Source organism: Diabrotica undecimpunctata, chromosome 2 (genome assembly GCF_040954645.1).
Source record: "Diabrotica undecimpunctata isolate CICGRU chromosome 2, icDiaUnde3, whole genome shotgun sequence".
Classification (NCBI taxonomy): domain Eukaryota; kingdom Metazoa; phylum Arthropoda; class Insecta; order Coleoptera; family Chrysomelidae; genus Diabrotica; species Diabrotica undecimpunctata.
Genome location: NC_092804.1, coordinates 49,320,740 through 49,348,531, shown reverse-complemented (window position 1 = coordinate 49,348,531; position 27,792 = coordinate 49,320,740). Strand labels below are relative to the sequence as shown.

At 33.9% G+C, this 27,792-nt stretch overlaps 2 protein-coding genes across 3 annotated transcripts in view; both read left to right on the top strand.

The window, feature by feature from the left end:
• Positions 1-13,996, top strand: part of LOC140434517 (alpha-L-fucosidase-like) — a 38,341-nt gene extending 24,345 nt beyond the window's left edge. The window contains exons 4-8 of the mRNA XM_072522846.1: positions 2,637-2,770; positions 7,776-8,001; positions 8,425-8,565; positions 8,621-8,931; positions 13,809-13,996. Coding sequence (XP_072378947.1) covers positions 2,637-2,770; positions 7,776-8,001; positions 8,425-8,565; positions 8,621-8,931; positions 13,809-13,934 — 938 coding nt within the window. The 3' untranslated portion in view covers positions 13,935-13,996. The remainder of the gene's footprint in view (positions 1-2,636; positions 2,771-7,775; positions 8,002-8,424; positions 8,566-8,620; positions 8,932-13,808) is intronic.
• A 3,634-nt stretch (positions 13,997-17,630) lies between these two features.
• The window catches only part of LOC140434516 (alpha-L-fucosidase-like), a 34,329-nt gene continuing 24,167 nt past the window's right edge, over positions 17,631-27,792 (top strand). Inside the window, exon 1 of one of the 2 annotated variants that reach the window (XM_072522845.1) lies at positions 17,631-17,984. In XM_072522845.1, coding sequence (XP_072378946.1) covers positions 17,798-17,984 — 187 coding nt within the window. In that variant the 5' untranslated portion in view covers positions 17,631-17,797. Of the gene's footprint in view, positions 17,985-23,612; positions 23,841-27,792 lie in introns of those variants that run through there. The other variant, XM_072522844.1, reaches the window with a different exon arrangement.

Here is a 27,792-nt window from a genome sequence, read left to right as displayed (position 1 = left end):
TATCCACCTCCATGTGAGTATGTCCTCTTAAAAGGTATATATGTTCAATGCATTTTATTGACGGTTTCAGCTTAAGAATCGAAAGATAGCACATAATCATCTGAATATTTCTATTTTGTGATGGACAGTTGTCACTCCAGATAACAATCCTTTCTACTGATTCTTTTACATTTAAATTAATGTATTTCAGAAGGCATGAAGCCATTTCATTTCCACCACGTCCAGCTATAGATTCATCCCAAGTGAAACAATATCCTAATTTCTCTATTGCATCATATACAGTATAATTGAAAGTCCATAGCTTTAGAGAATAGAAGCTCTGAGCATTCGTTAGTAGAGGAGTGGGTAAACATTTTTGTAAATCCACCGAAAGTATTTTGGTGTTCGCTTCGGTTTTAAAAGTCTCTTTATCCTGTCGCTTTAGTTTGTACCGATGATCTGTATCAAAAAGATGAGAGTCATAGTTAGTTTGTAATTCAAGGCGTTCTTCCAAGGATACAGAATCTTTGAGTTTGATAACATACCCATCACATGTGTCACATGTATCATTTCCTGGCTCTTTGAAGGCTAAATTAAATTCAGAATTGAAAATTTTATTATATAACCACTGCTTGGGAATATGTTCTTTAGGAATTTGACGTTCTACACAATCCTCATAGAAGCACCGATACATTATAGAAATATTGAGATGGCTCCCTAAATACATCCTCTGGGATTTATTCCTGGAGTAATGTTTCTATACACAGGAACTTCTCTATGTGCTCCCTGATAATGTTTCTTATGTTCGCGGATATTTTATTACAGGGTTCATGTTTACCCCTTTGATCAGGTATTACAATTCCCCCAAGTTGTCTTTTCGTTAATGCATTACGTACAGTAGTTTGTGAAATATTTAAGGTGTTAAGAAAATAAGTACGACACACACTTAGCCTCTTACCATTTACACTAAAAAAATACTTCAACGACGTTATTCTTTTTCCAGCACGAGATCCCGTTCTAGCACGTACACGCTCAACTGGAACTTCTTCGATACAGCTATATATACTATAAATTGTCTTTTTTGGTCAAGTTCGATGGTACCATTCCAAAATTGTGAGTGAATTAGAGCACGACTCTCAACTGATATATTCTGTTTGCACTGCTTTCTACATTTATCACGACAAGGTGGTCTCATTTCATTTTTTCCAATAAGCTTATTGGTGGCTGACAGATATTCTTCACCAGCAGTTTTCTTCTGCTTTCTAATGTTTTTCTTCCAATTGGTAGTATTTCTTTTTCTTTTCTTTCCTTTAGTGTCTCGTATTTCTGCTTCTTCCTCTTGTTCTTGTAGTTCATTTGTATCACTGCTTTCATTAGGTAGATAAGATGGATCCTCAGCTTCAGTATAGACTTTATGTAACACACTTGCACCTACTTCAGCTGCTCTATAGTAAGGTCTATCGTCATCATGTTGAATAATAATTTTTGAAGTTGTTTCGAATTCGTTATTTTTATCCTTTTCACTGCTTTGAACAAAATGTTCTAGTGAATTTTCTGGTAGTTCACACCCGTCTATATTTTCTCTCAGAATTTCTTCGCTATTGGAAGAAGGCACATTATTTTTACTAAAAAATATGGTATTGTACACATCATTATTCAAAGCAATAATATCCTCTGTAGCATTGTCACATCCAGTTGCAAGAACTTTCAAATTTTCATGAGGGATGTCCTTCACGCTATTAGTGGTTGGATATATTTCCATAACGATCTCAGCTTCTTCGGCGTTCGCAGCAACAGCAACAAAAGCTAAAATTGAAAAAATAATAAAATTTGTTTTGATACACACATTTCATGTAATTTAATTACCATTCTCCTCGGGCAAATGTGAGGTTATAACAGGTTTTTCAGATATTTCGTTGCACTGGGCTTGTGTTAGTGTAATTTGTAATATTTTTTGGTCTCTCGATGTCATCATATTGTCCATATACACTTATTAAATATTAAAACAGCGCCTTTATCACGTTTTTTCTGTTAACTGAAGGAACAAAATAATGTGACTTAATATTATAATAACTGATGTACACTAAAACAACACAGTATTAACTCCAGTTAACTAACTTCACATCTGGACTTAATACCTACATATTGGATATCATTTAGAACCAAACAGTATCGAAAACCTTTCATACTGTTTGGTTCTATTTAATAGAGGACTTAACATATATAATCCACACCTATCTCGAAAACGAAAAGAAATTGGACTTAATACGCATTGCCATTGGATAGGGCGGAAAAAAATACTACAGGAACAATAATAATCTAAAAATAGGAAAAAAGTGGACTTAATACTGCTTGGCTCTGAGGTCCAGATATATATATATATATATATATATATATATATATATATATATATATATATATATATATATATATGAGTGGGTGATCAAATTATTAGAGCCACCCCATAAAATTTTACTTTTTTTTAAATGGTATATAATTGACGGACAATAAACGATATGATTTTGAAACAGAGTATAAGTGAATAATCTAATTACTCATTCTGTCAGTTGCCGTAAATGGTTTATTATAAAAAGCATTAAATACAAACACCTTATCAACAAACCCGAATCAAATTTAAACATTTCTTTTAATTCCAGGTGAACTTGCAACAGCTGTAAGGGCTAAGGATTTAAAATTCGGTTTGTACCATTCGTACTATGAATGGTTTAATGAACTGTATGTAGCTGACAAAGCCAATGGTTTTCAAACAACAGAATTTGTAGACCGCAAGGTAAGTATTGCAAAATACGTCAAAACTCAAACGCGCTGACTAGCTTTTTTTCTTACAAGGAACTACATCTTTTCTCTTACGATCGCAGATAACGTAAATGCTTATGACCGAAGCATAGACTAAACTGTGTCACCAGAAATACAGTCATAAGTAGAATATGTAATTTTCGATATAAATGCGAAAATTCTTAAACTTTTGAACACTAAATGGATGGCTGGAGCCAAATTTCGTTGGAATACCGAAGAAACATAATGCCAGTCACTGTAAAGGACCTTAGTGAGCCATGTATTAAGTAATAGGTAAAACATAAACGAATCTATAACAAAATGTGAAAAAAAAAATAGAGACACTCAATTTTGTTTCAAAAATGGCTAAGGACTACGGGGTGGTACCTCTTTACATGAAGCTTCTCAGTAAAAAATATTATGATTAAGCGAAATATGTCTTCATTTGCTTCACTGATTACAAAGAAGAATTTGACAATGTAATGCACGAGATGTTAAACAAAGTTGGTCTAAATGTTAAAGATATGACAATCACACAACAACTGTGGTAAAATAAAGAAACATTCAAACATACAAACTAAATATGGTCTTTTTATAGAACAAATCAAAATAAGCAAAGGTTTAAGACGTGGTTGCGTGGTTGAGTAGAAAATGTATTTTAGCTTGCACTATGAAACCAAAGGGTATCAAAATAAATAGTATATACACGCAGTGCTTTAATTAAAAAAAAAATGATCGATGACTGAGAAATGAAAAGTATTTTAGAACTCATTTACCCTGTTCATTGTCAATCTGCCATTGGATTTTTCCTCGTAAATTTTTCACAAATCGCCATCTAACTGGTGTAAGAAAAGACAGGTTTGCTATAGTGGCTATGCTAAATAAATGAAAATATTAAGACGAAGAAAAAAAATAAAAAATCATTAGTTACAAGTTAAAAACTGAGTCTATTTTAATTCTCTACAACTATTAGACAAATTAATATAATGTTACTTGCCATTAAAACAATAGAATCTTCGTTTTTCTTGAGTCTCAAGATGTAGATTCCTCTGGATGTAGATTCATCTTCATTATCGAGGTTAGTTACTGCTCTCCAAGGCGGAAGAAAAGTCTCGCTCCATCTGTGTCCTTCGTCTCCTTGTCGTCGATGCGAGTACGCATAAACGACATGATTGAGCGGTCAGGTGGTTAAGATCCGAGACAATTTGGTTTTTGTAAAAGCAGGATTGATGCAATCGTGAGTGTACTCGAAGCATTGCACAACAGAGAAAATGAACATCGCTGAGTGGCCTGCTGTTGTTAGATATTAGGAATGGATTCAATATGCTGCAGTGAAACGAGGTAATGAAGGCAGTGGAGGAGAGAAAATGTGCTGGTTAACTGATGAATGTGGTGGCGGAGTATCTGTTCGAGAGAAGGATTATTTTGGAGATAGAAACGATCATCGACGCGACGATCGGTGTCCACCAGGGATCTGTCTTGGGCCTGACGCTATGGAACCTGGCATATGACAGGGTTATGAACTGTGAATACAGAGGGGATACAACCCCCTTCGCTTTAGCGGATGACCTCGCTATACTGGTATCAGCGCAGCATGAGCCAGATACTGGAAAGTGAGCGGCGTCGTAAAGAAATGGATGAAGCCATCATTCTGAAGAAGAAAAGGAAGAGACAAAGTGTGGAACTACAATGTGCGGGGGCATGTCTAACACCCAAGAAACACGTAAAGTACCTAGAAGTGACGTTGAACTAGAATAGAAAATGGGGGAAGCACGTGCCGGAAGTGGCTCTGAAGGCTGCGAATAGTGCGGCCACGTTGGAGAGGATGATACCCAATATTGAGACCCAAATCTGAAAGGAGCAGGGCCTTACACGGTGTTGTGCAGTCGATCGTCCTCTACGCGGCGCCACTATGGAGTGAGGCCTATATAAGGCTCATGACACGAGTCAACAGAACAAGTCTATTGCGAGTGGCACGTGCCTACAGGACTGTTTCCGCGGCAGCCTTGTAGACTATACCTAGGATGTATTCCGTTGCATGTTTTGGCAGTGGCAGGAAAGGAGCTCTATGAGAGAAGAGAGTAAAACCTTACTATGACCGCGAGAAAACATGAAAGGAAAAGGTCAATTTACAGATGACAAGAAGAATGAAACAACACGGTGGATGTGGCACATGGACAAAGATGCTGATTCCGAACAGAAGAAATTGGGTAAACTGTGGGCACAGGTAACTGGATTATTTCCTAATACAGGTGCTCACAGGACAGGGGTATTTTAGTATTTTAAGGCCTACCTTTCTAGGTTCATAAAGGCTGACATAGATGAATGCATATACTGCGGACACTCGGGCACTGTGACACATACGATGTTAGAGTGTAACAGATGGATAGCAGAAAGGAACAAAATGGAAAGAGAGACAGGTGTGAATTGTGTTACAGTGAGAGAAATGATTGAGAAAATGATTGAAAATAAAGCAGGTTGGACTAATGTACACAACTGTGTCGGTGCAGTAACCAAGAAAAAAGATAAGAAAGAAAGATAGCTGGACCAATGGCAAAGGTAAGCGGGAAAGATGCGGGAAAGATGCTGGAAGTTGAAGGTAGAAAAGTAAGTCAGGATCGCTAGATGATAAAGGAGGGTATGGTTTAGCAGGTAAGCGTTCGACGTAGACTCGACGACGAGAGGGCATTTTAAAGTACCTCGGGAGCTATCGCCGGTAGTACCAAAAACGAATCCTGCACTAAGGTCAGTCAGGCGGCGTCCTGCCGCCTGACTGACCTTAGTGGACTGAGATGTCCTTTGAAGATTCCAGATCCCGCTCTATAAAGAAGAAAAAAAGATCCCCCTGAATTACAGTCCTTATCGAGATTCTAGAGTCTACTGACTTTGGAATATTACTTTATAATGTTCCGTATAATGCTCCATTTATTTAATATCTTATTGGAGCTTCTACCCCTCTTCTTCGATGTAATCTTCCGAATTATCGGGGAAATAATCTAGGTGTGAGTGAAGAAAATAAAGTTTTACACTCATAAAACAATTTACATCTTTTTACTTCACCATTTACATCTTCTTTGTAATTGGGATTATTTTTTGTTTCCCAAGAAACCCGTTAAAAACTTATTTGAAGCTCCTTTATGCATTTCTTGCTTAGAATCCATGCATTTCAAAGTCAGTGTCGATCATTAGTTGGCGAATTTAAGGATCCACAAAAATTCCAACTTTTATTTTCTCAGAAGTTATCTTCTTACCCAAATACTAAAAACATGCTTTAACCTGATTCAGCGCTTTTACAAAAATGGTTTTATTAAACGCAGTTTAATATGTATAGGTGGACGCAAAACATGTTTGGGGTTTAATAGTGGACTGTTTATAATAGTCTTTGAGCTTGGTGTCAACTGGGTACTTGTTTTCCAAGATTTCACTGTGTAGTGATTGGACTCACTCTGCTGTTCCATTCACAATGAAAACAAGGAAATTTAGTAAATCCACTTGCAAATCTAGGGAAATACTGATGATTTTGAAATCTCCACGAATTAACTACTTGTTTTGGTAGTAGTGAATGTTTTTAATAAGAATTTTTATATTGTTTTTAATAAAATTATATTTTTATATGTTTCTTTTAAATGAACGCAGTGAGCTATTGATATTGAAGCATATGTGTTTCGATTATATAAAAAGACAGCTACAATCTAGCTTTTGTTGAATCTATAAAGAGTTTTCATTTAGTAGGTTTACAGTAAATTCCAAAATATTCCATCACTTGTTGAATGTTATTACTGAAAACCATTGCATCTCTTTCTTGAAAGTAAGGAGCAAGTTCTCGTTTACGATGACGATACCAAGAAAAAGTGATACTGAAAAAGTAGTAATGAGATTTCTTGATTTTAATCTAGATCTAAGAACTTCTGCAGCATCCGTTGGGAGATTTAAATTTTTAACTAAATAATTTAATTCTACTTGAGTGAAAAGTTTAGGTGATCGATCTTCATCAGGTTCATATGCCCCATCACATACATTATTCTCATTGTCACTACTTTCTTAGTCACAGTTATCATTAACATCTTTTAGAACAGTAGGAGGGGCAGGAATATGTATAGTGTCACTATGAGCTACTGGTCTAATAGCAGAGGCTTAGTTTTGATAAACAATAGATTTCTTGTTCTTAACTGAGTAGCCACATATATTAATCAAAAAAAAGTAACAATCATCCTCATGATTTAATGGTTCTCTTTAGACCATCGGTGTTAAAAAGGAAATAGCTTACTTTTAATCTGTTAACCATAGTCACAATGCATCAACGCAATATGAGGGGCAAATGGCTTATCTTGATCGCCAAGTTTTACACCAAAATATGAAAAGTACACATTTTCTCCAAATTTGGTAATATGTTGCCTCTGTTTTACAAACACAAAATACCCACAAATATTACAAAACACATTAGGGCTATTTACACACGATCTCCAAGATTGATTCATTTTAGAACTTATATTAAAAAATGTTTATCTGTTCATACAACACGACAGTAGAATTAAAACTGAGGCGCTTTCTGTATCTTCAATCTCAACTAAGCTTATCATCAGAGGGTATCTAATACTTCCCGCCATAATTAGCAGGGTTGTCAAATGTATACATATAAACTTTGCCGTCGAGTGGGTACTTTATCAATACTTCGAAATAATTACTTTTGACACTCATTTACATTTACATTTTTGAACAAGTCACAGCAATTTCGTCACCAGATGATAAAACCTTCGGTCACATTTCTAAATGTAATGCCTATTTATGTAATCTGTGTAGTAAGATCTGTACGTGATAGGAAACAAATTTCAAAAGATTTGGATTCAGCTCAAAAAATACCCTACAAAACACTTTTTTACTTAGACATCAAAATCTTTGCAGCACCGTGTTATTATAATAATCCAATGGAGGAGAAATACAGACTTCATATCAACATCGCAAAAACTAAGTTTAATTTCCTGATTATTTTGATATTTTAGACGGATCCCGAATTAAGAGAAATTGTAAACGCTTACAAACCTTCCATTGTGTGGTCTGATGGCGATTGGGATGCTCCAGACACTTACTGGAAATCCAAAGAATTCTTGGCATGGCTGTACAACGAAAGTCCAGTTAAAGATGAAGTCGTAGTAAACGACAGATGGGGAGCTGGAACTTCTTGTACCCACGGAGGAGTTTACGCATGTTGGGATAGATATAACCCAGGTATTTAAGGAATTAAAACCTTCTATTAGAACTATTATTTATTATTCAAACCTAAAAATTCGTCTAGCAGCACTTACAAAATTGTTCGAAAACTTTTTATAATAATAAATATTGTAAATTTATTTACAATGCCACATTGTATAGTATATTATTGGTTATATTAAAATTAAATTGCCTTTAAATTTCAACTGTTCACTAGCAAGTCTGCTGGACCAGCGATTTTATTGACAAAAATATTACGAAAGAATAAGAAATGCCAAACCAACAGCATTTGTTTAGCATGTTTTAAGAAAAATTTAAGAATAACCAAAATTGTGTCTTATTAAATATGACATAAATTTTATTTGATTTTTTTATTTCTTCGTTCATACAATAGCAAAATTATTTTCTGGCTCTAAATTTCATACTGTTTTTATTTTCTAGGTACTCTTCAACCACACAAGTGGGAAAATGCTATGACAATCGATTACAGATCTTGGGGATTTAGAAGAAATGCTAAACTGTCTGAGTACATGACCATAGAAGCTCTTCTGTACGAGTTGGTTTCTACTGTCAGTTGTGGAGGTATTTTATTTGTTTATCACAAAAATATAAAAATAAATTAAATAATAATTTTAAGGTAATCTTCTGATGAATATCGGTCCTACAAAAGACGGTGTAATTGCACCTATTTTCCAACAGCGTCTGCAAGAATTGGGTACTTGGTTGTCAATCAACGGTGATTCTATTTATAGTACAAGGCCATGGACGTCACAAAACGATTCCTTGACAAGTGGGGTTTGGTATACCAGCAAAAATTCTGATGTATATGCCATAAATCTACAATGGCCTCAAGATAATACATTGAATTTGGAATCGGCTGTTGATCTTTTTAAAAATACAAATACTGAGGTTTATTTACTTGGCGATGAAAATGGTCAAGCATTAAAGGTAATTTATACAAATATACGATTTTTAATTTCTATGCTTAGATGGTGTTAAGCAACAACGGTTAAGCCACCGCCATGAAGTTTTGAGAAAACGAAGAAAATGGTTAGATAAAAGATTATAATTATTTAAGAAGTTTAAAAGCGAAATTTTAAGATTATAGTACAATTGATAATGATTGATAGCACAAATTGTATAGCAAAGAAGAACATAAAATTACTTTAATATAAACAAAATAAAATGTTAATATTACATACCCACATTAATTTTTATAAAAATACTAAATATTGGTTTAGGACATTTCCTTAAAATTTAGTAATAAATATATTTAGTACTAGCGTCATATAAACGTATAATTAGTAATATGAATATATAATTACATTCCTAAATACATTAGTTGTCTTCTTCCGTTAAGGAGACATCATCATCATCATCAGTTTCTTCATTTCTCACAGAAATAATAATTGGTCTATTAACAGATCGAGTTTCTAGAATGTTTCTTCCTCTGCTATGACACGTCTTATAGCTTTTTGCCTATTGTCAGATAAAAATTTTTATATGGAATCAGATAAAATAGTTGACGAACATCTTGGAGTTTAAATGTTGTATTATTTCTCGCGACATATCCCTTCATTTGAGCCCAGATAATTCTATGAGTTTTTGTTCACAGTGATAAAGTTATAATCCCAACACTCCATATTCTTTTGCTATTTCATTTACACTATACTTCTGAAATTTTGGTAAATATGGTTGCATAGCTGCAATAACTCTTTTTTGAGTAAACCTTCTGCTGACACTACTATTTCTTTGGTTATCAGCCATTACAAGAGTTCTTGTTTTCTCCAATTAGTGTTAGGTAATACTTCCTTTAATCTTGAATGGTAACTGACATTGTCCATGACTATTACAGAATTGGTTGGTAATAAATCTATCATTTGACTGAAATAATCCTCAAAATTATCAGCAGTCATTTCTTTACGGTAGTCGTTCGTAAAATTTGAAATAAAATCTAGCAAGCCTTCATCAACACATCCTTTATCTCCTACAATATGAGTGATAAATAAACGGCGACCTTTACCATTTGAAAATTTTAAGCCCGTAGACAAACCTGTAAATGCCTGACGAGTATTTGCTACCAGTTTATTTTGCCAAACTTTTTTACAAAATGCCCTTCATTTATTCATGTTTCATCTAAATAAAAAATATTTTTGCCTTCTCTCCTCAATTTTTGAATTTCCCTTAAATATTGCCTCCTTCAACAAATAATTTCTTCTTTCTCTATGAGCGCAGATTTTCTATTGTTATTCTCATAAGCGAATCCTAATTCACGTAAAGTTTTAGACAATTTATCTCTTTTAATATTCGGCAAAGATTCCTCTTCATTCATGTCTACTACAAGTTTATCCAAAGTAGGAATATTTTTTTATAAATAAAATGAATGAACTTTTCTTCGAATCGATTGTTTCATAGTATCTTCTATATAAATGGGTTTTTCCTGTTGATGTTTTAAGTCCTTCTGTAATACTTCCACTCTCTCGTTGCTTTTCTCCTCCTCATTCCTAGAGCCCTTGTCACGTGTTGACACTCTAAATATTATTGGCTTGCTGCCTCCATTGGCTGCGATCCTGTACAATATGGACGGTTTCATGTAGGGATTATCTCTCCCACCAGAGTCTTACTCCTATAGATTACTCCTTCGATCTTACTCCTATAGATTTTTTTGAGGGCATTGACCAACCTGAGCTTCTTTAACTCCGGTCATATCTAAACACTTAGAAACTAAACTTCGAACAATACTTGTAAAATGTTCATGTACGAGAGCATCATGTACGTTTAACACTAAAGTTTTCATTGGCACGCTTAAATGACACTTTAACTTCACAGGAGTAAAATTAGACCTTTGTGACATTTTTACTACACAAGTTCACTTAATATCGCTTTTTATTATAGAACAAACAATTCTGCGTATTATAATCACCGGACTTTACAAACACAACCTGTTAGTCTTAACTAAAATTATTTACAGTCTGCAAAACACGTATGTCGATTGGAAATTTCAATCCTTTCTAAGAAAGTTAAGGGCTTATAAATTGACCCTCTTATTTTTTGAAATTGTAAATATTTTACGTACTTCATACTTTCGTACTATAGCATTTGTTGATTAAAATAACTACAAAATTTAAGACAAGAATGGAAATAAATTGGTATGTTTAAAAATTTTTGGTAAAACCCAAACATTGTCAGAACAATGCTGAATATTTTATTTAAGGTAAACTCCGTTACTGTTTTATAATGTTATATTGGGTTTTATCTCACGCGCAATAAAATTTGTGCTATCAATCATTTTCAAATGTACTATAAAACAAATTAATTTTGGTTTTTCAATACCTTTATTAAAAAATATATAACACATTTATGCTTATTATATATTTATTCTTCATAGCAAATATAGAAAGAATGATTCTTAGACTATAGTAATGTTTATTTTAATTTATTGAGAGTCTTCTTACAATAACACTAAAAACACAATTAATTTATAAAATTTATTTACTTAAGACTACAAATTTATTTTATTGACTGATCTCTTTATATATATTTTGTGAATCGCATCCAGATTTCATTAGAAATTTATTCATTTTTTCACGTTGGACTCCAGCACCTGTTCCCTGAAATGAAATAATATTTTCCATACGTTTTGGTAGGTAGGTTGGTCATGGGCAGTGTCTTTTGTTACCAAATAGAATACGTAACGTGATACATCTTGGACTTTCAAATGTATTTCGGGAACTGGTAGTTGGCATTGAAATTCTGCAACTCGACCAAACTTCCTTCGAAAGATGGATGCCAATCCTTGCCCGTTAACGAAACAAAATCTAACATCATAATTAAAAGGTACCTAAGAAATAAATCAAAGTTTTTATTCCTCTTTAAGTACCTTGTCCTTCAAGACCATTGGTGACTAGTCGCGTGATCTTTACTTTGTCCGCAGCCGAACTAAATAGTGTCGTGGTGTTGACTTCATACCACTGGCATGGGTTCTTGAGCCAGGATATTATTCGTCGTCCCGGAACACGTTTGCCTTCTACTGTCTTCTAAATAAAGAGGAATTCTTAACGCTCTGTTGGTTATTATATTTTGCATCTTCTTAAATATTGTTCACGCTTGCTCTATTCTGTTTTTTATTTTTTAAGATAATATCCATTTTTCATTGACCTAACAATCCAAATATTTGAATTATTATGTTCTCTCACTCATTCTCCATTTATCTGATGTCATGTTTGTTTACTATGGTCTGTTATAGCTTATAAAAGTGTCTGTAAATCATCTTTATCCATTGGTAGGAAAACTTTGTCATTACCGAATCTTAAGTCGCTGATGACTACTCCGTTGACAATTATACCTTCTGCTATGTCTTCATGTTTCGTGTGATGATTATGGTCTTAACACCACAAATACAAAGGTAATAGTTTTCAGTTGTGGTAACAGCTTGTGGAGAAAAACTGGAGAGAACCAACAGTATCATTTATCTTGGCTGTAATCTATAGGAGAACTGTGACATGAGCAAAGAAACTAGAATACGTATAGAGAAGGCCAGATTTGCATTTTTTAAGATAAAGAAACTCTTAGGTGGAAACAATATTACTTTGAAACTGAAAATTAATAAGCTGTTATATGTTCTCCATTCTTTTATATGGGGTCGAAGGTTGGACTTTAACAGATACACTTCTAAGAAAAAGCCTTTAAAATCTGGGTGTATTGGAGAATTCTGCGAATAAGTTGGGTAGATAGAGTTCGTAACGAGGTTCTTTTGCAGAGGATGAGAAAAGTTATGGAAGTGGTCAGAACATTCAAAGATCGCAAACTGGAATATTTTGGCCATGTTACGCGGCATCCAGAGAAATATTATATACTTCATTTAATAATCCAAGGCAAGATAGGAAGAAGTAGAGGGCCAGGTCGAAGAAGAACTTCACGGCTTAAAAACCTGAGAGAATGGTTTAACATATCCTCTTCATCCCTTTTTCAAGCTATCGTTAACAAAATTAGTAAAACCAATTTCATAGCTAACGTATGATAGTCGAGTAAGGCACAAGAAGAAGAAGCTATGTCTTCAAATGTCTGAACTTAATTATAATGTATGCTATAAAAAGATTATAATTATAGTTGCAGCTCTATGATTCCAGTACAAACCGGCTACTTTCCCAATGTTTTTGAATAATATAGGTCAATCCAGCATCAACATTTACATCTGACATCTATGTGCAAGAACTGGGTGCTATATAGTCACTTTTCAACCCAAACTGAGATTTGTCAATATTTTCTTTACATTTTTCCTTTCCTTTCTTGATGTTTTGTAGGACAAAATAGAAAACCGACTCATACAAATCGTTATTTATACACTTCATCTCACCAGAGAATTCACAAGAGACCTTTCAATAGGTATCTCATACATCGAGTGATTTATTTTTCTCTGTGCTCACAATTGAATAGATTATATATAGACATCTCAATCCTCTTATACATCCACGCATCCAAAGGAAGCGTCAGAACCATTTTCCAACCACCCAGCAAAGTTTTCGCATCGACCCAACGGTCTATTTGCCTCTTGTTTATTCCATCTCCTGTTTCTGTGACCACGTATATATCGGCGAAACAGCTCAGTTCATTAAAACCCGAATACAAAAGCATTAACTATGTATTAGATTTGATATTTGCTCCCATTCTGTGTGCGTCAGTCACTGTCTATATACTGGAAATTATATATTGTCCGATAAAACCTATTTCCTGTTGAAGTTTATTAATAAAATAATATCATCTTAAGGAAATATCACCTTCTGCAGTGTTTTATTTTAACTAATTGTTACTTTATTATATTTTAGTGGTCTCTAACTGATTCCTTAGTAACGATTAACTTCCCGGATAAGGCAAAAGTAATCAGTCAATGGGCGTACGTGTTAAAAATTGTTCCTGGAGCTAGTGTAGAAAACAAGAACAATAGAATTTAGAACTTAGTAAGATTTTTAAGATTAGTTTTATTATTTTGAAATAAAATACTTTTTCAGTTAAAGTTTTTTAATTAAGTTTGTAGCATTTTTATTTTCCCATCCTGTATAATGTTTTACATTTGCTTCTTACACTTAATATTCGAAAGAGAGCTTCGAAGTTTATAAACATTCGACTTGCATCTCAAAATCCGTGAAGAAGAACACTTTAGTGTCTCTTCGAGTAAAAATACATAATTAATTGTTTATTTACATTGCCAGATGCCTCTACAGAGAAAGTTATTTATTGTCGTTCTCTTAACTAGTTTTCTCTGTTTTGTAGAATAATTACTTAATTATGGAGTTATGCCAATGAGCAATGGTTCGAGATAGCGACGTTTTACTCCGCCAATAGAGGCTGGAAACCATTTGCCAGAAATGGTTGACAGTATTGTTAAAAATAGTATAGAGTAAAGTCTGAACTGAATTCAAGTATGTAGTAAACCAGCGCGAAAAAATGAAACAAGTAATAAAGATTCAGTTAGTGCAGAATGGTCACTATTTGTTTTGGTGAAAGCATAATTCACAGTAAGTTTTTACCGTGACGTGATGAGCAGAACAAAATACTAGCTTCTGCAGAATATCATACAGGAAGGGATTTTAGAAAAGTGTAGTTTTGAAAGCGTGTGGCTGGGAAATCTCAAAGAGTAGTTTAATTGCTCGTCTAACTATCCTTTTAGAACAACAGTGAACAGAGTTCAAGTAATCATGATGATCTTTAACCTTTAAAAGAAGACGGCATTATAGTCGGCAATATTGTCGATATCTTGTAAGTGCTGTGAAGTGAGGTTGTAGGAGAGCAGTTCTTGTGTAGAGGATGAAATTAGGGGTTTGAGCTTGTTGTGAAATTGTTCCTCAAATGTATTAGCCAGGGTATTGCAAATAATTTGGTTGTTGCTAGAAGAAGTGCTGTTAGAGATTAAATGGGTAATTTCGGTGTTAGTTTTTTGTCCCTGAACTTGTCGGATTTTTTTCCACATTTGGGAGGGATTTGTGTTATCATTCAAAGACGATACATAGTTATGCCAGGATGTTTTCTTGCTCTGTTTGACAACGTATTTGGCTTTCAGCTTTTTATACTTAATTAGATTTTCAGGACTTTTATGTTTGCGGTATTGATTGAGCGCAGTCTTTGATTGTCGAATTGCGAGTTCACATTGAGAGTTCCACCAAAGTACAATTTTATGTCGGGAGCTAATTGTAGTTTTGCCAATATGAGTTAATGCTGCCTTAATTATGGCATCTGAGAATAGTTTTATGGAATCATCGATATTATTAGAGTTAGGTAATTTGCATATAAGGGATTCAGATTTTTTCGAGAACTCTGACCAATTAGCGTTGTTGAAGCACCAATAACTTCTCACTGAAACTTGGTCATAGGTGTTGTCACGTATAATTATAGGGAAATGGTTGCTGTCGTGAAGGTCGTCCGCTGTTTGCCAGGATAAGTTGGCGGCCGATTTGGGATCACATATGCTTAGATCGATGGTAGAAAAAGCACCTGAAGCAATGTTAAAGTGAGTGTATGATCCCGTATTGAGGACACATGAGCTAGTGCAATCAAGAATATTTTCAACAACTTTACCACGTCCAAATGTACGCGAGGAGCCCCATATAGTGTTATGGGCGTTGAAGTCTCCTACAATTATATAGGGTTGGGGGAGTTGGTATACTAAATCGAGAAGTTCTTCTTCCTTTAGAATGTAGTCAGGAGGGATGTATATAGAGCATATTGTAAGTTTGTTAGGGCAGTAAGTAGTGATGGCGACGGCTTCGAGATTGGTAGTCAGAGGAAGAAGAGTGGAGTAATGGTCTTTAGAAGCAAATATAGATGCACCTCCACTAGCTCTGGACCAGAAAGATCTGATGTAATGATACCCTTCAAAATCTTTGAGTGTATGGAGATTAGTTGACGTGAGGTTAGTTTTCTGTAAGCAAATGAAGGTAGGGTGGTGGAGAGATATCAGTAGCTGCAGACGTTCTAAGCGCGGATAATATCCGTCGCAATTCCATTGAATTATAGTGAATATAAAAGTTATAAATTAAGGCAGGTCGGTTTTGTCTAAGGATGGGTCACTGTCATTAGAGCTAACAGATGCAAGACTAACAGTGTCAGTAACATCATTTAGATTCATCGTAGACTTAATTTTTTTTTGTAGGCGAGTTATACGATTTTTAAGTGATCTATCAGAGATATTATGGTAGATTTGTTTGAGGTCATCAAGAAGGGCGTTAATGTTTGTAGTAAATTGGTATGCTTCAGCTAAGGGGTCATGGCAGTCGAAAGAATTTTCCAAGAAAGCAATTAGTTGTAGCGAGTTAATTGAAAAGGATGATGGGTTTGCTGCTATAAGATTTTCTATGATTAAGCGGGTAGATGGGCTGATAGTGGCTGATGGTTTTGTATCTTTGATTTTCGATTTTTTTTAGGGGCTGATTTGGGGGCCCGGAAGGAGTTGTCATCGAGGGAATGTGGATCGATTGGAGTGTGAGTAGTGGGATCTGAAATGGCAATTACAGGGGGAGAATCGAGGCCTGAGTCAGTTGAATGGGCTCTTTTGAAGAGGGCGATAGTAGGAGGTGTAGGTTGAGGTTGATCTAAAGGTAAAGGCGTGATGTTGGATAAATTGTCGGAGGCAGAATTTGGGGCAGAAGTGTGAGAGGTGCCGGAAGGTGCGGTGGGGCTATTGTTGGTGGATTGATTAGGTACTTGAGCGAAACGGGGGTGGGTAGTGGTATCCGGTGGGTTTTGGCAGTTTTCAGCCGTATGTCCGGCTTTTTGGCAAAGGAAACATTCTAGTTTGTCTGATGTAACGAAGATTCGAAAGGAAGTGTTTTCAAAATGTATTAATACGGAGGTTTGTATTTCGAAATTTTCTTTATCTAGTATTTCGTAGATAGACCGTCAAAAACTTAATATATGGGAATCATCTTCATCGGGTGAGCCTGTACGAATCTGAGATACAGGTGAGGCTAGTTGCAGACCAAGTTCGTTTTTTAATGCCTGCTCGATAAGTGGATTTGGAATCGATGGACATACATTAGATATTAACAATCTTTTAGTTGGGGAAATGAGTCTGCGAATGTGGACGATTTCATTTTTAACGGAAACGATGGGATTGTTTTTAAGAAGAATATCGACGTCAGAAATAGAAGCAAGAAAGATGCAAATGCGTTGGTTAGATATGCGGGAAGCGTGGGTAATACGCTTTGGTGTTACGATTTCACCGATCGCCTTAATGTAATCGAAGAGAGCTGTATCCGAAAGAGCATTTAATACTATCGCTTGTTTTCTGCTAGGATATGATATGGTCGCCGGTGTAGGTTTTGTTGTTTTGATGTGGTAACAGCTGCGTAGCTTGGAGCGGTGGGTTGAAGAAGCATTTTTAAATATTCTGGATGCCAAAATATTTAATGAAAATCAGGCGCAATGCCTGGCCTATTAGTGTGTTTGTATCAATTATAAAGTTTACATTCCAAGTTGCTTCACAAAAAACTTTTCACTTTCAATAATTACTTGATAACAAATCACATTAACTGACAAGTTTTTTTATAAGAAATAGGTACTATTAGAAGAAGCCGAGGTGTTGACTCGTTGACTTTTCGAATAGGAATGAAATGTCATATTTATTTTACTCTCAAGTTACAGAAATTTTACCTTATCTTAAAAAAATCGATGTCATTTATTATGAGTCAGTTGTTTTATTTTGTGAAGCATTATTGAAGATAAAGTATTGAAATTATTATTTATTAACTTCTAGAGATAATATAATGATATAAATAGTCAATCGTAATGAATAAACTTTGTAGTGTTACTATTCCTAATTATGTTATTACCGTTTTTATTAGCGCTCATATGTGCTTCTCACGCACAATACCAACCAGATTGGGATAGTTTGGATTCAAGACCTCTTCCGTCTTGGTTTGATGAAGCCAAAATTGGTATTTTTCTTCACTGGGGTGTTTTTTCAGTACCAAGCGTCTCATCTGAATGGTTTTGGTCTGCATGGAGCAGTAAGTATACTTTATAAGTTTAATTAGATGAAAGTTATGAAAATAGCACCAATATTAGTAAAACAATTTTATAAAATATTAAATACTAGAGATATAAAGAATAATGGAGAGAAAATATAAAGATTAAAAGGGTGATATTAGTTCATGAAGTAAATTGATATTACTTTTCTTGAGGCTAATTTGGTACATATTTTTAACGCATAATTATAAGATAAAGACTTGTTATACCTTTTCTTTTTATCGGACGGAAAAACGAGTCATATCCAATATTTTTGATAAATTTTACTTTCCTTTGATGATTTCATCTACTAAGGAAAGAAGTAAAGTTTTTTACTTACATGATCAAGTATAAATCTCTACAAATAAGGATTAAGTAAATTTTAAATACCTACATAAATTTTAGTTTTATTGTATATAGGAATAAACTACAATTAATTGTAATAATAATTACATTTTACATTTGTTTTGATGCTTCGATTTCTAATCTCTCCACAGCACTTTATTTCCCCAGTCATCTTCTCTAAGATCTCTATCCATCCTAACATTGCCTATGTATGTTTTCCATATTGTAGCAGGTCTTTCTCTCCGTCTTCTTCACGGCGGGTCCCAGTTCAATATTCTTCTCGGCCACCTGTGCTCTGGCATTTTTTGTACATGCCCGTACCACTACAGGACTCTGTTTCCAAGTCTTTGTAATTGAGCATTCTACTTCCATTGTGTTCCATATTTCCTCTGTTCTTATTCTATCCGCTCTAGTAATTTTTAGGCATCTTTTCATAAAGTCCAGTGCAACTGTTCTTATTTTATTTCGTATTGATGGTCATTGGCCATACTTCTGCTCCATATAGGATAATTTTTATCACTATGTTCTGAAAGATCCTTTTTTTTTGTTTTCTTTGGTTAGAGTGTTGTTCCATATCACTCTATGGAGTGCTTTAGTGGCTTATTTTACCCGTGGTATTTTCATTTCTATATCTTTCATGCAAGTACCATCTCAGCTTATCATTGACCCTAAATACTTAAAAGTCTTACAACTCTTAATAGTCCCTTCTTCTAAACTTAAGTTTAAATCTGCAACCTCGGACCCAATGCATAAGTATTTGGTCTTACACATATTTATTTTGAGTCCCAATAGCTCATATTCTTCCGTTAATTTCCTTATCATATATTCCATATCCTCCCTATGTTGTGCAAAAATAACGGTCCTTGTTTTTTTTTTAGTTAAATCAACAATGTATAATGGCATGTAAGGATTAAGGGTTTCTTTAAATTTAAACTGTAGTGGATGGTTTCTATCCGTTTAATATTAAGCTAGCTGAACTCGTAACCGCATGTAGTTTTCTTTTTATTTGTAATATAATTTTCCAAGGCAACTGTACTAAAACAAACACAGTTTTTCATTCTCGTTACGCAAAAATGTTGCTGTTTGCGTTTTGCGTTTTTTATGATGTCTATTCATTGATCTGCATTGTAAATTTGTTGTTGATGACGACTAGCAGTTTCAGTGACTCCAAATTCCCCATCATTGGGTAGATACGAATGTCCTGACACTAGAAATTTATGGTCTATTGTGTTTATACTGAGATTAGGTTCTTGTACAAGCTTTAAAAGAGAAAGGGCCATTTGGATGTTTCCATTCTGTCCGGTATAAGAATCAGTACATTATGACATGATTTTGTGTAGCTGTATGCGTTTTTAAAAGCTTTATAAGACATGATGCAATGTCTTGAGAGCCCCTTCCGCCTCAATTTCATCCCAGACAAACATGTAGCCTACATTGTAGCCATCAATAGCATTGTACAACTGATGTTATAAATTGAAATTTACAAAGAAGTTATAAACATAAAGATTTCTTTTATAGTATGCTATAGAAGTACTAAGTTTTGTGAAGATTAAGGATTTCTGCAGATCAAAAGTTAGTATGTATGCTTCATCAGTTCTTTTGGAATCATTTTTCAGACTTTCTTCTGCTGCATCTGCCTTTCGTTGGTGAATTTCCCTTTGTGTTTCAAATCCCTCCCTAGCATTTTCATCGACAGCTCTCTGTATCTTTAAATTAAGGTCATCACAAGTATAGCAAGTGTCTTGCTGTGGCATTTTAAAATGTAAATTACGTTTTGTGTTGAACACTTTATTATAATTATTATAGTTAATTTCTTACATTGGGATGTTGTATCTTTCAAAAGGCAACGATACAGTCTGCCATCGCTGATTTGAAATGTTTTTAAAAAGTATTTCTTACACACAGATCGGGTTTCATAAGTTGACTTGATAAAATATTTAAAATTAAATTTTTTTCAGCTCGTGAACTATTAGTGTACGCTTTCTTTTGACTGTTGATTTTTGTACGAATGCATACAGATATGAATTTGAAGATCATAATTTTTTAAATTCCAAAAAGAGTCAAATATTTCTTCTCTTTCATCTTCTGTAAATAGCGTTAAACAATATTTTGGACATCCGCGATCAATATTTTCAAATTTTTTATTATACCCCTTTTAGTTAAATACTCTTTACCACTACTTCTTTTTTTCATTTTTCTTTTGTTGACTGCTCAATTTTCTTTATTGATTGATCTTTTTCTAGCCTTAGCTGGTTCAGGGTCTGCTTGAAGATTTTGCTGGTCATTATAATCATTTACATTTTCGTCATGAATTGAATCTGTACCTAAAACAAGAAGACAACACATTTAAAACGTGGAGCAAGTATAAGTAGCTATAAAACTCTCAAAAATAAGCAAAATAGTTCCATATACTTATTAATATATTTAAGGTCCTAAAAACAACTTAATTAACAACAATGAAAACTTACCAGAATTAATAATATTTTCTTCAGTTGAACGGTTAATATTCGGAATCAGAATCGCTAAAATCATCTGTAATCATTATAATACGCTATTATAACTCGATTTGAAACAGTAAAACAGTAAACATAAATAATTAATCAACAAAATAATACAACATGCAACATAACCTCTTACAATTTTGCCACAATAAAAGTGAAGTACATTGGGACTTACTTCTTTATTTTATATTTATTATTGCGAGTTATGACTTACTTCACTTTTATAATGACATATTTACAGTTTAAGCTCTCGATCAAAACTAGTAATCCCATGGGTTGAATGGGATTACAAAACTAGTAAATGTGGTTGAATGATACAATAAAACAGTAAATAACAAAATAGGGAGTTACATTACTATTACAATCAACGACAGATATATGTTAAAAAAGTATGATATATGTTAAAAAAGTGATTGTTTTTGTTATTTCATTGCCTAAATTAATTTACTGTGCGTATTATAGTTAATAATACAGGATGTGTCCCTTCTTCTTCAGTATTGGTAACCAGATCTTGCTAAATTCTATTGATAGGTTTGCCACACAGTTTTCTTCATTTAGTAAAGTAAGGACTTCTTGATTTTCCTCCTGTCCGTATTTTCAGAACTATTATTGCATCTTTTCATTGGACTATGTGTTCATTATCCCAAATATATTTACAGATCTGGGATATGTCAAAGTCTCTATTTTTAATGTACGATTCATGCTCATTTATCCTAATAATTAGTAGTCTTGAAGTTTCTCCCAGATAAAAATTGTTGCATTCACAATGTCTTGTATAAATGCAGTTTTTTGATCTCTCCTGTGTGTTGTTGATATCGATCATGTTTTGGTAGAAGTCAGGAGAGGCAAATTCTGTTAAATGTCACCCAGGGGGATATAATATGCTTCATTTAATAATACAAGGCAAAATTGACGGAAGAAGAGGGATGGAGATAACTTGGAGGAGATGAGTGCTGCTATTGTCAAGCATACTGTGCAGTATCTGGTGAGAAGTTTAAAGATACCTCGTTGATAGGCATTTTAACTTACCTCAGGTACCATTCTTCTCAAAATGACTAACCGAATATCGCCATATTTTTACAAATGTGTCTTTCGATTCCGGCTACAAACTGCTCTGGTGAAAGAAGTTTTTCTTGCTTAAAGAGGGTGAAAAACTATTTGAGATCAACCATTAGTGAAGATAAATTGACCGCTTTGTCTATTTTGTGTATAAAATCTGAAATTTCCGCAAAGATAGATTACGGTACAGTGACAGAAGACTTTGATCAGAAGAAAAAATTGAAGAAATAAAGAAGAACTTATTTCCTACTAATATTCATTTTGTATTAAATGTCATGTATAAATGTCATGTCAAAAAATATAATTACACAACAATTTTCAAAAATAACATAAAACACCTAAAAAATTGATGGTAAGATACTATGGTACAGAGATAAAGTACAGATGTACGACGTAGATGCAAGCTGGAGAACTTCAAGAACTGGGTAAGAAATAAAAGAGTAGAATGAAACAATCATATAAGCCGAATGACGACAAATAGAGTAGCAAAGACGGCTGAAAACGGTTTTCCAATAGAAAGACGATCAGTAGGAAGACCACGAAAACGATGGAACGACAACTTACTGGAGGTACATTGAAAAACAGACAGAGTCATTTCTACATAAAAAGAAGAAAAACAACAACAATTTTTACAAATTTTTATCGTATTTTATCGTAGGATATTCATATTCGCCTTGAGTTACGCCAAGAGTGTATTTTATCACCATTATTGTTTAATTTATAGAGTAAAACTATCTCAGAATTAGTCGATGGCCAAAGCCAATGTGGGCCTAATAATAAACGGTGATCCACTTAATAACATAAGATATGCTGACGATATACTTCTTCTGGAGAGAACACTAGAAGAACTGCAACACCTTGCTCAACAACTAAATGTATATTGCAATAATTACGGACTAAAAATTAATTTGAAGAAAACCAAGTTCATGCTATTTACAAAAGCGCAAAACATCAAAGTTAAGCTAGTACTAGACAACACAGAAATTGTAAAAATATTTTCATATAAATGATGGATCACAGAAGATACTAACCAGAAAAAAAAATAAGATGCCAGCATTGAAATTGCACGGTCAACAGAATGAGAAAACTTTCCTGGAATCGTAATATCAATATAACGTTTCGGAAAAAAATACTTCGATGTTATATTTTCTCAACCCTTTTGTATGGTGTTTAGGCCTGGACACTGAAACAATCCAATATTAAAAACCTAGAAGCATTCAAAATGTGGTGTTATTGGCGTATTCTGAAAATATCATGGATGGATCGCAAAACAAATGCACAAGTACTCGAACAACTAGTAAAACAATGCGAAAAGAAACAAAAAATCTAAAACATAATAAAAATAATTGCTTATCTATCAACGCGATCGATTAAGACCGCATTGGCTTAATGTGTTGATAAAACCAAGCAAAAGACAGATAAATCAAAAAACAAAAGCTTAACTGTCCAATTACATCCCAGAAATTATCAGGAAATAATGTTCAATTTATAATAATTATTGATCACAACTGTTATTTAAAACATAGAGACTTCTTAATTACCTAATTATATTTATATAAATATATTCCTACACTCTATGGGTCCCAATAAATATCTTTATTTACACAGGTCAGAAAGTTAAGATACAAATAATTGTTGTAATTAAGCAATATTTTTGTTTGTGACTATATCTAATTGCTGATATGCACTATTTATAACTAAAACCATTATTAACAATTGCGTCAGTTAATAAACTTCATCCGGCGGCAGCAGTTATGGTAATACAAAAATTATTAGTTGTTTTGTTTGCATACTTTTGTTTGTGTCAAGCCAAATACCAACCGACATGGGATAGTATAGACTCTAGACCATTGCCTTCTTGGTATGATGAAGACAAAATAGGAATTTTTATCCATTGGGGAGTATTTTCTGTTCCTAGTGTAAAATCAGAGTGGTTTTGGGCAGATTGGAAAGGTAGGAAGTTGTTGTTTTTAAATAGTATAATGTATTTTAATAGAGTACTATCATTTTCAATAAATTGGCTTTGATGATTAAATTCTTTCAGATTCCTGTTATAAGGAATTTTGTTTCGGATTTTCCAGGCTTTGTCGTTTTTATCTCGTTTACTGTTATCAGCAAAATGCAAAAACATCATTTGTTCAAACCTATTTTTCGTCATTAAATTTTTTAGGATTTCATTGCCCATGTCATGTTTTGAGCCCCAGTAATGCTTTCTAGCTGGCTGGTGGTTGTAGCCATTCAAAATTAGAATAGCAAAAGTACTTCTCTAGTAATATTTGGATCTTGGGCGTTTCTAAAAAGAGTTTCTTTCCATACTAAGATTCCACTATTTGGATAAGTGATTTCATCGTTTGATAGTGGAGAAGTGGGGAAAGACGTATGAAAATCTAGTGGCGTTAACTGTATTATATTTTTTAAATATTATTTGTTCGAAATAGACCACAATATATTTATATACAGGTTTTTAGTGACGTTTCGATCTCTATATCCAAAGACCATTATTTTTACCGTTTTTAAAGATATAAATGATAGTTATATTTTTATTTTATTTGTTCATTATTATTACATGTTTATATAATCTTATATTATTTATTTTTTATTTCTTTTCTAACTTTAAAAACGGTCTCTGGAATAGAGATCGAAACGTCACTAAATTAAACACTTAAATAAATATATTGTGGCTTATTTCCAACATTATTCCTAAAAATACAGAACGCCGTAAGCAAAAAGCTATAGAAAAATAAATATAACTATCATTTGTATATTTGAAACCCAGAGATATATGAGAAACCCATATTGATCACCCCAGAGGTATACTTACTTTCCGTGTGCGAAACACCAACAGATTTAAATTTTGTGTTTCCAATGGTTGGCCACATAGATGACCCTGTCATTCGCTAAGAATAGGTCTTCTTTTGTGCAGGTCTCTCTCATCTCTGTGCCTAGTAGATGGTGACCATTTTGAACCACGCCACAGTCGCAGGTATCGTCCTCCTGGTATCCCCATTTCTTCAGGTTACTAGAAAAACGTAAAACGCCAGAGGTCCTAGTCTGTTTAGCGCTTTCCATGTGGAATACGGCAAATTACGTCCAGCGGCCATTTCCTCTGAGGGAGCAACATGTGTTGTAGCTGACGCTTGTCATAGGTGTATTCGGCGCGTCTTTGGCTCATCAGGAAGGGATCGTGATTTTTTGAGAAAGCTTTTCCGAGATTTTAATCTATTTGGCTGAACTTGGTGGTCATACAAGGGGTGTCTTCGATCCGTCTCCTGCTTCTTTCGTTCTATCTCTGACGTGACCTGTCTTCTGATAGCAGGTAGAGCGATTCGAACTATAGGGTAGACCTCTTCGATAGGTGTTGGTTTCAGGCAACCGATATTATACGAACCGTTTCATTTAACGCAACAACGACGTTTTTAGCGTGAGAATAGTTTTCCCACACTGGTGCTCCAAGCTCGGCGGCAGAAAAACATAATGCTAAAGCAGAAGTACGAAGGGTGTATGATTGTACTCCCCATTTTTTGTTTGTTAGTTTGCGGATGATATTATTTCTGGTGCTTACTTTTTTCTTGATATCTTGACAGTGATATCGATAAGACAGAGTTCTATCCAGACGTACGCCGAGGTATTTTGGCATCTCATTGTGTTCCAGCATCTGGCCACGCCATTCCACCTCCAGTATCCTTCGGGCAGGCTTGTTTCGAAGGTGGAAAGCACACACCTGGGTCTTTGTAGGATTGGGTTTCAGATGGTTTTCGTCATAGTATAGTGCTAAGTCTTCTAGGGCATCTGTCAATTTTACTTCGACTTCATTGAAGGGTTTTGGTTTGGTCGTTGGTGTAAATGTTGTATAGCAATAGCTATGCTTCTTTAACTATATGGCTTATACATTTAGCTCATTTCTCTGGAGTTACATGGAGGATTTCTTGAATCAGAAATCCCTAATTTCGTTTAATTTGAACGTTTTGTTATTGCGTGCTACTTCTCCTTTCACTTGCTCCCAGATAAGTTCAATGGGATTAAGTTCGCAATGATAAGGAGGTAGACGCAGAACTTTGACATCATAATCTTTTGCAGTTTCATCCACAGAATATTTAAGATATTCAATTTTCCATAACCGCGCAATGTCAAGTAGCTGAATTTTGAGCATTGATTCTTCGTATGCAATTCCATTTTCTCTAAGCCATTCTTGACTTCTCCCTTTCCGCCATGCTGTCGTCGGTAATTGTTTTAGTCTGCGACTATGATATGACGCATTGTTTATAACAACCACAGACCCAGGTTCTAATTTTGTTAAGATTCTCTTAAACCAGCGCTCAAATACTTCGGAAGTCATTTCTTCATGATAATCTCCTGTTTTTCTTGACTCAAATTGAAACAAACCATCATCAAGGAACCTTGTATCACTTCCTATATGGGTAATGATTAAACGCCGTCCCTTTCCTGATGGAGCTTTTAATTCTGTAGACCAGCCTTCTATAAATGCTTCACGTTTACTTTTGACGTTTAAATCTTACCAAACTTTTCCAACTGATATTATGTATTTGATGTATTTGATACACTACTTTAGAACTTTCCTTGGTTGTTAGAGGATCTTTAGTTTTAGTGTATAAATGTGCTATGGTTTTAACATTTTTAGTAGCAATTTTTATGTTTTTTAATCCTTTGAGAAGCTTTTTGGTTAAGAATAGAATATAAGGTAAAGATCCAAAAGTTTGTGGTGTTGTTGGTATTAAGGTGTTAACTGTCAGGCTATTGTTTATTTCTTGGTTTGCCGTTTTACTGTGATTTGTTTTTTTATTGTTGGTATTGCTGATCAATGTGATGGAGGCTGGAGAGTTTGCAGTACGAAAAATTAATTTATTGAGTAGGCCTACGGGATAAAAGTTTCGCATTAGTAAAATTACTATTATATATATATATATACATATATATATATATATATATATATATATATATATATATATATATGTATATATATATATATATGTATATATATATATATGTATATATATATATATATATATATATATATATATATATATATATATATATAGTAAACTCTTAAATATTGGGGAAATCTGCAGGAAAGACTCTAATGTGTATCAATTGTTTCGCCGAACGTTTTCGCCAAAGAGAATTAATTTGGCTTCTTCAGGGCTGAAAGAGAATAAATTATAATTAGCTACCATATATTATCTATTAAAACATTGTTGATCTTACCGTAACTTAGAATTGTAGAGTTAGAATATTAAAAAACTTAGCTAGTCACATAGTAATGTTTTTTTGTTACTATGTGCAAAAAAAGTTTTTTGTAAGGTTTGAAATGTATGGTAGCTTTGAACTTGACACGTAAAGGCTTACCCAAGGTTAATCGAAAAACTCAATGTAACTACATTTAAAAGGAGGTAATTCTTTGAATTGTCGGCAATAACTAAATTTTTGATTTTTAGATAGTTTAAAAGTGAGGTTCTGTTTTAGCCAGAACGCAAGCGCTGACAACTTCATTGTTCTTATGAATCTTTATGTCGTTAAGGTTCAATGGTAAAAACGAATGCATTTAAATCCCAGTATAGGGAAATATTATTTTTTTTTATTTTTTTTTTATTTTTTTATTTTATTATTATTATTATTTTATTATTTATACTGGGATTTAAATGCATTCGTTTTTTACCAATGAACCTTAACGACATAAAGATTCATAAGAACAATGAAGTTGTCAGCGCTTGCGTTCTGGCTAAAACAGAACCTCACTTTTAAACTATCTAAAAATCAAAAATTTAGTTATTGCCGACAATTCAAAGAATTACCTCCATTTAAATGTAGTTACATTGGGTTTTTCGATTAACCTTGGGTAAGCCTTTACGTGTCAAGTTCAAAGCTACCATACATTTCAAACTTTACA